This window comes from Danio aesculapii, chromosome 17 (genome assembly GCF_903798145.1).
Source record: "Danio aesculapii chromosome 17, fDanAes4.1, whole genome shotgun sequence".
NCBI lineage: Eukaryota > Metazoa > Chordata > Actinopteri > Cypriniformes > Danionidae > Danio > Danio aesculapii.
In genome coordinates, this window is record NC_079451.1 from 31,145,981 (window position 1) to 31,162,200 (window position 16,220).

General features: G+C 35.3%; 1 protein-coding gene across 4 annotated transcripts; it reads right to left on the bottom strand.

Annotated features, from left to right (window-relative positions):
• Positions 1 to 1,209: 1,209 nt before the first annotated feature.
• Positions 1,210 to 15,914, bottom strand: pla2g4f.1 (phospholipase A2, group IVF, tandem duplicate 1). 4 transcript variants are annotated; one of them, XM_056476869.1, is made up of 21 exons: positions 15,698 to 15,914; positions 14,877 to 14,917; positions 14,562 to 14,634; positions 14,078 to 14,214; positions 13,770 to 13,901; positions 13,621 to 13,661; positions 13,467 to 13,509; positions 13,310 to 13,367; positions 11,809 to 11,975; positions 11,471 to 11,584; positions 11,272 to 11,306; positions 11,028 to 11,166; positions 10,230 to 10,366; positions 9,020 to 9,242; positions 7,635 to 7,752; positions 6,153 to 6,290; positions 5,882 to 5,989; positions 5,508 to 5,684; positions 5,143 to 5,312; positions 4,175 to 4,361; positions 1,210 to 2,518 (listed from the first exon to the last, which is right to left on the bottom strand). In XM_056476869.1, the coding sequence occupies exons 2-21, from the start codon at positions 14,883 to 14,885 to the stop codon at positions 2,211 to 2,213; spliced, it is 2,514 nt and encodes an 837-aa protein (XP_056332844.1). In that variant the 5' UTR covers positions 14,886 to 14,917; positions 15,698 to 15,914; the 3' UTR covers positions 1,210 to 2,210. The 4 variants fall into 4 exon arrangements, with proteins under 4 accessions (XP_056332844.1, XP_056332843.1, XP_056332842.1 ...); XM_056476868.1 differs by having other exon boundaries at positions 14,877 to 14,922; XM_056476867.1 differs by having other exon boundaries at positions 14,877 to 14,944.
• Positions 15,915 to 16,220: the final 306 nt, after the last annotated feature.

Genomic DNA, 16,220 nt, shown 5'->3' on the forward strand with positions numbered 1-16,220 from the left:
AGTTCACACTTAGCTCACGATTTATACATAGCTTGTTTGGCGTGCTGTCCCGGGAGAGAGCCCTGAGCTCAAGGTATCCTCGAGCCCAGGGCTCCCTCCTTTCACAGGGCGAGGGGAGACTGAGCTCAGGTCGATCTGAAACTCCCCCGCTGCTGAGGCCAAGGTGAACTTCCTGGGGAGTAAGACATTAGAAAAAGATTTAGGCTTATTTTATCAATAATATAGAGCAGAACAGAAACACCAGATGGCCTAGTGAAGACCCAACGCCATTGGTATTCTTGCTGTGAGGCAAACATGCTAGTCATTAGGCCACCATGCCACCCATTCTTGATAAAGGTGGGAGGAGGGGGGTTTCTTCCAGACGAAGATAGTTGTAGAGAGGAAATGAGGATATATATAGTTACTTGGGATCCTTTGATTGGAGGATCATGATTAGCTAATGTGGACCAGCTGGGTCAATCATGAGCACATGCTCCTCTCGAAATTAGTTTAACATTTAAACTTCACTTATGTTATTGTGAGCAGGAAGAAAAAATATTTCTCTGCTTAATTGTACAGAAATCAGAAATACATGAGTTTGTACACTGCTACATGTGATATCTGTCGATAAAATAAAAGTGATCTAAATTGATCAGTTAAGTTTAATTGTTTCTAAATTATTATTTTTTTTGTTAAAAATTGTTGTGTTAGTTATTTACACAAATCTAAAGTTACTGATACTTCATTTAATTGCACATCACTTTTATTTATTGATAAGAGAAATTGCGTTAGAAAATTAAATTTTGTAGTTAAATGGAAGCAAAAATGTCATTGTCCACCTTTTTAAATGAAAGACATTTAATAACGGTTGAGAAAGCATAAAGTCTTTCCATCCTAAAAAATAAAATAATAAAAAGGGAACCATCCTTTCCATCAGAATATACTGAAAATGTTTGGATCAACTTTCAAATGGTACATTATGTTGTAACACCTAGAATAATTGTATTTGTTTCATTGACAAATGTAAGTTAAGATTACTGATTATACAGAGTTTAATCAACTGAAAGTGTAAGGTTTAACTAAGGCATTACTGTGAGTGAATGTAACTTGATTGGTCTTGCTATTATAAATCACTTTACAAGATTGAAAGGATCTGTTTTAACTTATCTAAGGAAGCATCATTTTAATATCAATGTAAATGTGCATGTTTTATAAGCAGAATACAATCGAAACTGTAATGTAATTGCTTTTATTGTGAACATTTTCTCCTTTTTTTTCTCCGCAAAGCATGCTGGGACCTACAATCCATTACCATAACTATGACACCGTAAATGTCACACTATATAACGCAATAACTGTGGCATTTTGGCAAGTTATTACATTTAAAAACATTGCACATGTGTCATTGCAATTGCCCTACATACAGTACCAGCGCAGATTGTCCATGTGCAAATGAAAAACAACTCAACACTTCTCATCACACACAATTAGTGGATACAATAGAATTGTTAGTTATTTTTTAACAGGTGAATCTCTGAGCTTGAACTCTATTTCCTGTAGAGCGCAAAACTCTATACTGCCCTCTATATGTGGAGCTGACAGTGAGCATGTAATGAACGTCTTACGTCCATCCAATGCGCTACCCATAATTCTGAGGTTCAAGTAACATTCTCTAGTTTTAAGTTACATAAACATGATTAGAGTATGTAAAAAAAAAATGTGATTCACAAGTTTTCTGTTTATTTACAATTGTGAATTGCATTATGGGACCTTGATCTCTTCTCTGTCGACATTTGATGTTGAAAATTCAACTCCAAATTTTAACAAAGTGACTTTTATAGACATTTTAGTTTGAAATAGTATAAAGTATAAGAAATAAAAAAAGAGAGGCATAAGTCTGTAAAAAAAAAACCTTAAAATGCACTGGCAGTTTATTACAAGGTTTTTGTACAATATACAACACCAACCCAGACAATATATCCCTTTAAACTATTAAAAATGTTTATAAATGTCACTTTTTCCGAACCTTTCAATACCTTTCGAACCTTTCCATAATGCAATTCAAAAGCATAAACAAAAAATAAAAAAATTAAAACATGAATAAAAAAACTGTGCTAAATTACAGATATTTTTAGCGTTGGTTATAACAACAAAATATTTTTTTTCTAGTTGAATCAAGCAGAAAAGATGCTTTAAGTCAATAAATGCCTGTGTTCACTTTTGCAGTCAGATCACTTTTGTGTCTTTTGTGTTTTCTGTGATCCTGGTTTTGGTGTCGTTGCTGAACAGGTCTTTCCTTTCTCCTCTTTTTTGCTATCTTCCCCTGTCCTCTTGTCTCTGTTTCTGTTCAGTGCTTTGTTTAATGCATTCAGAATGACATCTTTGTTGTTCTGGATGTTGTAGGAAGTTAGGTTAATGAGCCTCTGGAAGTCCTCTGGTGTGTATGTCAGTTTGTGAGTGACATATGGAGATGTGTTACTGTTCAAGTCAACATCAACCGCTCCCTCTTTCAGCTCCTTTTCACCTTCTCTCTTCACTCCTGCACCACACACATACAGTTCATTAATTATTATCAGTTTTATAATGAGCTATATTCTTGGATGTGGGAAAATTTAACTTTATGTAAGTTTAACTTATGTATTATACCAAATTCCACTAATACATGATCAATTTGATCAACTTTTAGATTCAAAATTTAGCTGATGTTCCAAAGTATACTGCAAATAAACTTTCCATGATTATAATATGAATATATAGTTTTGACCCTGGACCACAAATCCAGCCTTATGTTGCACATGTATATTTGTGGAAATAGACTAACATAAATTGCATGAGTGAAGATGAATGCAAAAAAAAAAAAACATTAGAATATTAAGTAATAATCATCTTCCATGAAGACATTTTGTAAACTCATCTCATTTTCTAATTTTTGTCCACTTTTCCGGGGCCGGGTCGCGGGTCGCGAGTCTTAGGAGAGAACCATAGACTTCCATCTTTCCAGACACTTCCTCCAGTTCCTCTGGGGGGTTTCCGAGGCATTCCCAGGCCAGTCGAGAGACATAGTCACTCCAGTGTGTCCTGGGTCTTTCCCGAGGCCTCCTCCCGGTGGGACAAGCCTGGAACGCCTCCCTAGGTAGGCATCCAGGAGGCATCTGAAACGGATGCATGAGCCACCTCAGCTCAATTCTCTCGATGTGGAGGAGCAGCGACTCTACTCCAAGCTCCTCCCAGGTGACAGAGCTCCTCACCCTATCTATAAGGCTGCATCCTGCCACCCTGTAAAGGAAACTCATTTCGGCTGCTTGTATCCGAGAACTTGTCCTTTCGGTCATGACCCAAAGCTCATGACCACAGGTGAGAGTAAGGACGTAGATTGACCAGTAAATCGAGAGCTTTGCCTTTCGGCTCAGCTCCTTCTTTACCACAATGGACTGATGCATGGACTGCATCTTTGTTAACTTACTTCCAAAAATGTATCAAAACTTAATTTTTGTTTAGTAATATACATTGCTAAGAACATAAGGTGATTTTGAGTGCGTTTTCAGTATTTATATATTTTTTGAACCTTCAGATTTTTAATTAGCTCTATATTTGCTAAATGCTGTCCTATCCAAACTATACTGTACATTATATACTGCACATTTCCAAAAATAGATTGTTATGACTGGTTTTGTGGTCCAGGGTCACATACATTTCCTGCAGGAAATACCAGTGCTTGAGAGGAAACAGAATAATTTGATTCATGTTTTTAGAGCTGCTTTAAATATTTTCATGTGTGTACGTGCAATGTTAAAGTATAATTGAATTATATAGCCAAAAAATAATAATTTCAGAACTAATAGAAAAAATAGTATGCAAATAGTGTAATATAAAGTACACTAGTGGTACTTTAAGTAAAAGGAAGATTTTCTAAATTAAATCTTGTTTTCACTTAAAACACACTGACTGCTGTTTTGTCAGTATGACAAATTGAAATTTGTATTCATTCATACTGTACTTTTTCAACAAGGATGCTTTAAATTGACTAAAAGTAAAGTCTTTTGCATAGTTACAAAAATATTTTATGAAACAAATTATATTTTAAGCTTTTTTTCTGAAAAAAAAAAAAAATCTAATTTTAACAGGCAAAAATTTTAACAAAATAATGTAATATCCAGGTTTACAGCCATGGTAGAAGAGAGTTGGTAGGCCTTACCTGGAGCTTTGAACTGTTTGAATGAGACATTGACCAAGGGAAAGTGAAGCACTATGGGAGCATCAGGATTATTTTTATCTTCAAACACATAAACTTCCCTCAGTGGCTCAGACTCCAGCTTTTTGAAATCAATCTTTGGAAATGGGATCTTTCGATCGGTGCAGTATTCCTGGGCTTGCTTTATGACCTATTGGGCACAAGCAAGCGTAAAAAATTATATTTTCAAGCATACCTAAAGGCATACTTCATCCAAAAGTGCAAATTGAGTCATAATTTTCTCACCCTGCTATTATTTCAAGGCAATTTGCCTTTCTGTATTGAATCAAAAAAAATGTCCTGCTTGCACTCATCCATATGATTCCAATGAAGAGCAACTAGCATTGAAATTCATAAAAAAAATTTGTAAAAGTAGAACTGCATGGTCCAATTTGATGTACACATATTATAAGTGTTTAAAGGGTACATGATAGAGCTGAGTGAAAAACAAGCCAAGACTTAATCTAAAAAATCTGGACCTTGAAACTAAAAACTGTAGATCCCATTTGAAGATATTCAGAACCAAACCAAAAAGTACTTTTGAGGGTATTTATAGGTATTTTGTTGCATGCTTGATTAAACTCAATTGATCAAAACTGTGCATATGTGTGCTTTTGTGAACTGAGGTGTTAATAAGTTAAGAGTTCTATTAAATAATACACAATATTGTTTTGTTTACATTTTCCCTGAGAGCACTTCAAATAGTAAACACAAATGTATGACATGTTTTGCGTGATAACATTCTTTAATACTTCTCTAAGTGATAATATCCACTGCCGTTAGTGTTTGTGGGAGTTTATTACCTTTCTTTGTGGTCAGAAAGAAAAATACATCGCTAGATGAGCAAGGAATGACTCGATTTTCATAACCCTTTAATTTCCTGACCTTTGTATTTCAACCAGATCTTACATAATCTTCCAGATCTTCCTCACCTTAAACTGATCCAGGTCCCAGGAGTAGTTTATAGACAGAATAACATCCACATTCCGGTGAGAGCGAACTACCGGTGGAAATCCTGCATTTAAGGCAAATCCAGCATCTACTAAACTCAGCACTGGATCAGTTGGAGTCAGTGTGTTAGGAAAGGCATCCGGATGCTTCTCTGAAGACAAAACAGGAATGTTATGGAGGACTGCAAACACTATTCATGTGTAAAAAAAAATTCTGCTGGAATAACAGAGATCAAGTACATTTATAGATATGAAATAAGACACGACAGAGACCATCTGAATAATATCTGATTGACTTCTAAATGGAGATGCAAAACTCAGAATAAGTATAGTAGAGATCTCTGAACCTTTCCATGCGATGAAGCCTGTGTTCTCATGGTAGTTTCTGTGCAGGTTAAAGCCTCTCAGGAAGTTAAACATTTGGCTGACGATGGGACGACTGGTCATAAAGCCACAGAGCATTTTAGCAAAGTCAGTCACTGGGTTGATCAGGTGTGTGCTAAGTGCTGTCGGTTTACTACTCTCTTTACAGAAAAAGAACAGAAAAACAAGTGTGTCGAGTCAAGTTTCGTTTGCATTTTTTCTTTTAAATATGCATAAAAATAGTAATATTATATAGTGATTTAATGCATAACAGTGTTTTTTAAATAATTAAATATTTTTTTTAAATGTCTGTGCCATATGAATTAGTTGAATATCCATACAGGGTTTAAAATCTCACCTGTGTTGCTCCTTCCTCCTTCAACCTGAGGGGTCCATGAAGGTGCGGCTCCCGTGGCAATACTCCAAAGGTTTGTCAGATTTACAGAGAAAATGCTGCTCCACATTCCTTTCAAAACATACAGAGTTTGGATTTGTTAATGGTGACTGGCTACACTGTACATCACTTGCTTGCAGCACAAGATCACGTTCAGATATCTACAGCCTATTTTGAGCAATGCAAATTTTAAGACACTGAGAGCCATTTCATGTTTTCATAAACTCAAACTCACCCACAAGAATAGAGAGTGCAGTCTCGGGGAGCTTCTTGATCATGTGCCCAAGGTAATATTCACTCCCGAAGTTCTGTGCAGGTATGAAGGCACCATATTTGGGAAATCCAACCTCGTATGGAGTGAACTCACACCATTCTAAATAGAGCACAACATGTGATCAAGTCAGATGTTATTATGTCTTGGTTTTTTAAACAGATAAAGTGAACCTTTTCTAAAAACGTTAAGTAACCTTTTGGATTAGTTTTGCTAGAGTTATGTCTAACATACTGATATCTTCAGAAGCAGCGGCTGAATCATTTTTAAATTAGGCCTTTGATAAATCAATTTCAGAGAAAACAGGGAGAAATTCTCCCAACTGTTGAACATATAAGTCAATGTTGAATAAAAGGAGGAGAAAACTAAGTGAGACTCTGGCATTGTTATTGATTTAGTACCAATTGTATTTGCTTAATCAAGAATATAATGTGTTAAAGATGCAACAGTTACAGTGCAACTCTCATGATAAAATATATAAAAACACACACACACACACATTTAACATAGCAAATGATATTCATATTAATTAAAACTTGCAAGACACATTTATCAAGCAGTTCAGTTCTGGCAATTTGTATTAATGGCAATTCCATTTATATTATCATAAATGGATGTACTGTAATATTAAAGGTGCAGTTTGTAAGTTTAACACCCAGTGGTTGAACTAGGTATTGCATTCTTGGATCGAAACACACACAAGCGCAGGTTGCCAGATTGAGGACTAACAGGAGTGTGCCTGACCATCGAGCCTAAAGGCTGATTTAAGGCTGATTTAAATCGTGTTCTAAATAAAAGCAATGGCACGCGATAAAATGAATATTTTCATATTAAAAGGAGTTTTTGTTCTAACCAACACTTGGAATTTATATTTTAGAAATGGCTTCCATTTTTGGCAGCTGAACAACAGAAACTGATAATGATCACCTCAGGTACACCTCCTGTGCTGTATTTAGTGTTAAATGCTAACTTGAATGCTTGAATGCCATTTTACATGTTATCTATTGCCATATATAGAAAGTAGCAGCAGATCGTTCACCCCAGATCTTGAAAAAAAATAAACTGTTTGAAAATGAACTTTAGAACTGTAAAATAATGCAAACCAACACATATTAGTGAAATATATAAATGCAAAACAAATGTATAGCAGTTTTTCCAGAAATATATGTAAGCTACAGTACACTATGAAAGCATTATTTAATCCTGTACATATTGTTTTTAACCCATGTAGTAACTCTTAAAACAAAGCATGATGCACACCCAATAATTATGTCAGTAAGAAACTTGTACGACCAGTATAGCAGGACACATCTGACTTTAATCGCAACTGTGATCATTACAGAAAGCGACTTAAGTCAACACTATGTGTTTAACATGATTACTGCACATAATCTTTTACACTTTAGTCTTAGAACAAATAGACATTATATTTTTATTAGTACTTACCTGCATCTTCTATACTTTCTGTCCTGCCATTCTTTATGTTGACAGATGTGAAGATAGGCAGAGGATTCTGGCCTTCAGACACAGTCTTCTGCAGTTCAGAGAGTGTTCCCATGTGTTTCTATGAAAGGAAAGTGTGTTATGTAAAGCGTCTCTATTATGCCATTTTGAAGGTTCCTTATTATGCTTTGTATACATACAAGGTCAAAATACTTCAATTGTTACAATACACAAATACATTATTTAAAATATATATTTAATATACATCAAAACCACCTAATTTAAAGATTTGCTCTTTCTAAAATCATGCATTGTGGTTAATATACTGCATTTGACCTTCCTTCTCTCAGCAAATGGAAACACTAGGAGTATTATATCAATTCAAACCCACGATCAATGATTAAACACTGGAAAAACAAGTTGATCAACCCGACTCTCTGTTGCAAGCACAACATGAACATGAGTGTATACTTTGTAGGGCATTACAGTATGTACACTTATTTGTTGAATGAACATATGATTTAATTGTGGAACATATTATACATTTAATCAAATCAAGTAAACTTGAAATGCTTTGAATGTGTTTTATGAACACGTTATACACTTGTAGCTCAAATATGATTTTAACATGTTTGTCTTACTTGTTTGTAACTAAATAAATCAAAATGGTAGGATTGTGTAAGTGAGATCTACTCAAAACACTGCTTTTGTTAAGCATCACCATGCTGGAGAGCAGTGGCTGCTTATACTTGGGCTTTTTCACTCATTTATATCTCATCTTAGTGTCTTTGGTTGCTGTCATTTTGAGTCATAGAGACAAAAATACTGTGATGTGATCGTTGTTTAATACACTGATTTGAAAATTGTATTCGAACATAGTAGCTCTTTGATTTTACAAAACCACATTGCACTCTGAATGTTTAGCACATATGAGAAACCTAATAACACAGAGACATCAAGAATCAGCATATGCATCCCATGATGGTGATTTGCTTTATGCTTGGGAGAATCATACAAAACTCATCAATGACTCTCAGCATGCACGGTGCATGTGTAATATAGGGTTTGTAAATGTAAAAATATATACAAGTAAGGGACAAAAAAGTACAATTTAGCCATCTGTGTTTCTGTCAGCTTTATGCCTAATTCCAGAGTTACTACAGCTCAGATCAATGCTTTTTGTCTAATTGTTTAGTTTTGTGAAACGTAGCCATGTACTGTAATAAGCATGCAATAAAAAGCCATGTAATAATGTCAGTTTGTATCCCTTACTTGTCATGTCTTTTTTCATCCACAAACCATTATTACACACTGCAAAAAGCATGCTATATGTTCCAAATTTTAATACTAAGCCAAAACTGCCAGCAAACATATGTTGCTGTTTTTACCTTCCCCCGGAAAAGATACTCCAAAGCCAGACCCCACATGTCTATGAGAGATACAATGTGTCCTTGTTTCTCTCGCTCGTCTATCTTCTCTTTGTATTGCCGTAGCTGCTCCGAGGAAAACAAACTGAATATGGTTTTAGAGAGCTCCTTCTTTACAGACTCCATCGTTTTATCAATGTCACCCTTTGACCAGTTCGGTTCTTCATAAATAGATGCTAAAGCCCTGAAATACAGAGATAAAAGAAAAACATAAATTCTTTACCCATGCAACAATGTAGCAGTGTCATACAATGTACTTATTCATCTTCAATTTATTTATTATTAAAGGGATAGTTCCCCCCAAAATTTGCTCTCCCTCCACTCCTCAACCTGTTTACATTTCTTCTGTTTAACACAAAAGCAGCAAGTATGAACAATGTAGAAAACTGCCACTGAATTCCATGGTATTTTCATCACTCAGTTACCAACATTCATTCAAAGACCTGCGGTATGGGTGAATTGGATAGGCTAAAATTGTCCGTAGTGTATGAGTGTGAATGAGTGTGTATGGATGTTTCCCAGAGATGGGTTGCAGCTGAAAGGGCATCCGCTGCGTAAAACATATGCTGGATAAGTTGGCGGTTCATTCCGCAGTGGCAACCCCAGATTAATAAAGGGACTAAGCCGAAAATAAAATGAATGAATGAATGAATGTATTTTATTAAACTCTACCCCCAACCCCAACCCTAAACCCAACCATCACAGTACGGTAAAAACAGTAGTTGTACCGAGTTTTATTTATGGTATGTATTAAATTACCCAATAAATTGTATTTTTTAAAGCCTACCCCCACTCCAACCCTAAACCCAACCGTCACAGTACTGTAAAAATATAAATTATTGTTATACAGTGTCATTAAAAAATGCTGCTACATTAATGTGCGTATTGCACTTCCGGCCGGCCGTGTATCCAATCTAGACGTTGCTGTTGCAATGGAACGTTCTATTGAGTCTCGCCTCTTGGTCATTCTAAGCTCTTTGGGCTGAGTAGTGTGAATGACATTTGTTTTTTGTTTTTTTAAATAAACTGTCTCTTAAATTGCAGTCTGCCTGACGCAAACGGCACACAAAACACATTCGGGCACTTTTTCTTTCAAAAGAGAAAGGCACAAAGGCTTTTTATCAGTCCTGAAACAAAAGACTAAAACTACATGTATGCTCCTCGTACTTACCAAGTGGCACCTGAAACCCCTGTGATGTAGCTGACTGTATCAAGAATCTGGATGTTTTGCAGACCCTTAAGGCTTCCGTATGTGCTTGTTAATGCTCTGCTGCCTCCTCCAGAACACACCACAGCCACCAACGGGACCTGCAGTCACATCAAACACAGACCTTATCACATTTAGGTTTATTTAAATGCTGCACATCAACTGATTTTTTTTGTCAGTTTTGTAGTTCTTACTGAGTTTTCTGGTTTGTATGTGTGTGTACTTCTTTATGTGGTTTACGAGGACACAAAATTGTATAATGAGATGATAGATTGCATAAAGACTTAAGTATTACTTTGTTAAAGTGGTTTACTGGATCATGCCTTGTGTCCTTATAATGCAAAATGCTTAAAAATCCAACGTAACAAGGTTTTGAATTTAAAATTGGCCACAGGTTCCCTGTGATGGTTGGGTTTAGATGTAGAGTAAGGCCATATAATGACAGTTTTATAAATATTAAAATACATTACGCATATCCTCATAAGCCACATATACAATGTGTGTGTATTTGTGCCATTAAGGTGGTTTACTAGGACAAACTGTACCTTGTGTCCTCATAATTCAGAACACTTAAAAATCATACTTAACGCATACCCTCATAAGCCATATATACAGTGTGTGTGTGTGTGTGTGTGTGTGTGTGTGTGTGTGTGTGTGTGTGTGTGTGTGTGCGTGTGTGTGCGTGTGCGTGCGTGTGCGTGTGCGTGTGCGTGTGTGTGTGTGTGTGTGTGTGTGTGTGTGTGTGTGCACACAATGCAGTACCTTGCTGGGATCTGGTGCAGAGCTGAGATTCAGAGCTTTCTGAAGAGCTTGTGAAACAACTTTTCTTCTCTTTGCCAGAAAATTCTTCTCATCCACTGGAATATCAAAATCCAGACGCACATCCATCTCTTCATCAGAGCTTCAGAACAGACACAAATACATCTAGCTTACAATGATTTGTTTACACATCCAGATTATAACAAATTATTATTGAACTATTATTGAAAACAGGTTAGTTTGTTACCGATCATCTGTATTCAGTTGCAGATCAACTTTATTCTATGAAAAAATTTTTTGTAAAAAATGAAAATTAATAATTAAAATAAAAATTATTATAAAAAATTGTCTCTTAGGTAAAATGCACTTAGTAAGAATCTAAACACATGATTGTTTTAATATAAAATCAATAAACTGTAAACAAAAAAGATTTTTATAGTGCTCACCTCTCCTAAAGGCAAAGAGACGGTAAGCTTCTGTTTGGCTGGAAGTGGTTTTAGAGGGACAGAAGTCAGTTCAGTATCTGCAAGAGCTGGAACTGTACCATCCACTACAACAGTCTGGAGAAAATTATGTTTAAGCAAATATTTAAAGGCTTTTTAATCCACAATTTCTGTTTTATATGCTTTAAAATAACCCCACATGTGAGGCTTGTTGTTTCCAATCCCACTAAACACCAGTATAATTGCTAGTATTTTTTAGATAGTAGTTTTTAAATCTATTATCACATAAACATGATACAGTATTTGTGTGTATGAAATGCATGTTGGCATTACAGATTTACATTTTCTGGCCTGACAGCTGTCTCAGAGGTTAGATTGAGTTCAGTTTCCAGGTCTCGGTTAATGAAGTAACGTAACGTTTTCATGATGCTGAAGCATTCCTCAGAATTTGAGATCAAAATATCCTCTTTATATGCCCCTTTCAGTTTTAACACCATGTTCTGCATCGCTGGAAGACAAAAAGGAACACACCTAAATATGGGATTATATCACTCTGTCGAGTGCTTTATACAGTGCTTATGTTGTCAACAGTTATTAGATTATTGATAGATTATTATTAGATTATTTATATTAGATTACTTAGATTAGATTATTATTAGATTATTAGATTATTATTAGACAATTAATAGAGCAGTTTAACATTTGTGACCACAAAACCAGTATTATGTTACATGGATATATTTGTAACATATTTCTTGTTTCATTGTATCTTTTACGTCAAAATGATGATTATTTTTCTTTTATGTCATAAATCATTCAAATAGAAAGCATTCATGTATTCATGCTTCTTGAAGAGCTTTTGTAAATTTCCTCCTGTATCAAAACTCATTTTTTGAATATTGTGCGTTCGCTTCATTAAGACAACAGCCGGTTTGAATGTTATTCCATTAAATGGGCATCAACAGTGGTTATCAGCTGATAGTGATGGGCCAGTAGGGGCCTTCTGTGCCTACTGGTAGGCTCAGAAGGCTGTTATCATCCATCCACATGGTTATCCGCTATAGATCACATATGGCTACGACCGGAAATAAATGAGAATTATTTATATTTATTAAATTTCCCATTATATTTTATTAACGTCTACCCCAGGCATGGGCAAACTTGATCCTCGAGGGCCGGTGTCCCTGCAGAGTTTTGCTCCAACACTAATCAAACACACCTGAACACCCTAATTAGTGTCTTTAAGATCACTAGAAAGCTACAAGCAGGTGTGTTTGATTAGGGTTGGAGCAAAACTATGCAGGGACACCGGCCCTCCAGGATCGAGTTTGCCCATCCCTGGTCTACCCCAACACTAAACCCAACCATCACAGTAATGTAAAAACAAATCTGGATCTGGAGTCTTCTATATTAGTATAGCTGATTAACCATGTGGATAGATGTTAACAGCCTTCTAAACCTACCAGTAGGCACAGAAGGCCCCTACTGGCCCATTTCTATCAGCTGATAACCACTGATAATGCCCATTAAATCGAGTGATAACATTCAAAGCGGGTGAAAACAACTTTAAAGGTGATTTTCTTGAATTTAAATGAATTTTGTACATACATTGTATATTGGCCAAATATAGTTCTATCTTAACGTATACATCAATGGAAAGTGTGTTTATTTAGCTTTCATGTGATGGACAAATCTATCTATATATAACTGTTAAAAATAACTGGTTTCGTGGTCCAGGGTCACATTTTATTTTCTACTGCATCTATTTGTGAATAGTATAGTTATCGAAGCTTTCGCTCGAAAAATTAGGATGAAAATGTTTTGTAATGAAAACATATTTACTTTCAGAGTTCTTCAGAAGCTTGTCTATCTCCACATTCAGCTCACAAAACGGTCCTGCCTGATTTCACGAGAAACCAAAAGTTAAAAACCAGAATACAAAACATTCTACTGTAACCCATGACACACATTAGAAAGCTGTAAAAGTAAAGATTCATACCACCAACACTCCATTAGATGTACATGGTCTTGGTGTCACAGGGCTGGAATACATGCACAAGCAAAAAACTAAGTTTAGATGTGTACCTAATTTCCTTAATTTTCTAAAATAAATAAATTAAAGTAAATACAAATATCACCAGAATCCCATTCACCTCTTAGTCATCTCAAACTCTACCCACAGTTCATTCTTGGTCTGAGAAAAAATATATAATAATCACAAAATAAATATTACTGGAAGTGCTCTATCAAGTGTGCGTTTTATGCTGTACTGTCTTTTTAGATTCTCATATATAGCACTGACCGTTTCATTTATTATGAAGCATTTGATCTCCTTTTTCCCAGGAGTGAGGTTATTGACATCAAATAGAATGGTGCCGCATTGGTCATCCCTCATGAATGGATCCTCATCATAGACCATGAACTCCAGAACGTTCTGTGTAGGAGGACATGAAGAAAGAAGTGCAAGTGTAATTGTTATTATTGATGAGTGATCTCTTAACGTAAAACGTGATATGTTACATTTTAGTTCATATGACACATAAAGATAACTGTAAATAGTGGAGGTTAAAAAATCTAGTAAGTAAAATCTTATTAACTTCATTAGTTTACCTTAATGTTGCTGAACACCCGGAAAGTGAATGTTTCATTCCATTCTGGGTTGTTATTATTTGATATAGTCTTGGTGCGTTTTGTGCGGGCTGATGCCGTGGGTAAGTTCAGCATGACATAGCAGTCAGATTCATTCACTAAAGAAAAATAAATTCAGAATGTTAGTGAGTCATACTGTACACTTACGGAGAGATATTTATGATGGACAGTCAAACTGTAAATGCTTTGAAATGCCTTTTAGTCTGGAAAGGATCATACTGATATTCATTCTGACACTTCGGATTAGTACTTTTATTGTATGTTACATATTACAAAAGCAGGAACGTAATCAGGAGAGCAAGTTCAAACAACAGCACACATTTTACATCAAATCTGCAAACAGGTTTGGACGTGCTTGATGTGAGCTTGGGGTTTCTGCTAAAAAGTATAGACTGTAATCTGTAAGATTATACTTGGTTGCTGTTAAGAGTGTGAATTGTCTCACAGTAGTCGTAGGACTGATGGATCGTTGCGCGCAAAACTTTGACAGACAGATTCCAATATGGCTTGACTTCTTTCTGTTAAAAGAAAAACAAACAGAAACAGAAACTGAAGCGGTTGAGAAATATCACAATTTGATTACAAAAAGGCCCAAATAACACATGATCTGTATGATCATGAGATATCCACTCTTGACTGACGTAAGCAATAATTACAACTAGAGGAAAAAGGGAACTATTTTGTGTCTCATAAAATATTTCATTTCAAACATGTCAATTGCAAGTCACCAAATGAATCCAAAAAGGAAAGACAGTCTAACCTTAAGCATTGTTGAAGCTTTGTGTGGAGATCTGGATACAGCTGTCCTTGAAACGCAAGTGAGAGTGCCTGAGTATGGAAAAGGCGGTGCATGCATACTGTAGCTTGAAAAGCTAGTTTTCTTAGAAAGTCACAAGTTAACCTTTTCATTCTCATGCTAAAGCCAGGCTTTCAGAACAATGCAAATATCATTTGACATATTCGAACAAGTCATAACTGGACTATAAGAAAAAGCAAATGCACATAAAGTAATTAAACAGGAGGTCACAAATTCACCTTGACTGGGAATTCAAAACAAAATTCCTCTTTAATGACACAGTATTTTATTTATACAAAAACATTGTTAATGTGAAATACTGTAAAAATGAATATTTCCTGTGGATTTTTAAGAATACACTCAAGTGGTTGTAATCTTTTGTGAATACCTTTCTTCTTTTGAACACGAAACAAGATATTAGAAGAATGTTGAAAACCTGCAGCCATTGACATCCACAGTAAGAACAAAAAATAATACTATGGAAGTCAATGGCTGTTGCTTACTGACATTCTTCAGTATATTTTTTGTGCAACAAAAGAAAAACTAGGCTAAATAAATGATGACAGAATTTGTATTTTTGGGTGAACTATGCCTTTAAGGCTGTCGTTTCTTTACAATGATTCATCCAGCTATACAGTAAAATATATTTTAATATTTATGTATATATGTCGTCATACTGCAATATTTTGTCCCTTCTATTCCTTCTTTATAAAATTATATTCTTCTTATATAAGCAGGTATATTATTTTGCTCTCTTTTTCAATGGAATTAAAGTGGATACTTACCCAAGTCAATGGATGCAATGTTGCTTCAGAAAGATTACTTCTGTCTGGCTGAAAATAAGTAGCTTCACCAATGTTCCTCTTTCAAACCTATATCACAAGATAAGTGATGGCTAAAGCCTCATTCAGCTGACTTATTAAAATCACCCTATTTTCTTGAAAGCATTTTTGTAACATGTGTTAATGTTGCCAGTATTGTCACTGTTTATTGTTCATGTGTCAGTTCAAGAATTCTGCTTTGCTACAGCATGTCTACTCCACCTAAATTCTGAACATATACAAAAAAACTCACCTTACTTGCTCCTCTCACAAATATCACCTGTAAGATGGCTTGTGTCCAAAGACAACAATAGGCATATAGTCAAATTAGACACTCAAATAACTAAATATCCTTTTGGAATGTCTTTTAAATAATTAACATTAATTGTCAAGCATTGTCATGTGTTGTGTGATGCACTACACTTTACTTCATTTAAAACAACAGTCTATTGAACTTTTAATTATTTTATAATTATTATAAAGGCTG

Bases quoted from the DNA above. Each gene is read 5' to 3' on its own strand.
- pla2g4f.1 (XM_056476865.1), bottom strand. From the start codon at position 14,972: ATGCATGCACCGCCTTTTCCATACTCAGGCACTCTCACTTGCGTTTCA. The intron at 6,291-7,634 runs GTAAGTACTAAT...TGCTCTATTTAG, and splicing joins AGAAAGTATAGAAGATGCAG to AATGGTGTGAGTTCACTCCA. The intron at 5,313-5,507 runs GTTCAGAGATCT...TTTTGTCTTCAG, and splicing joins AGGCTTCATCGCATGGAAAG to AGAAGCATCCGGATGCCTTT.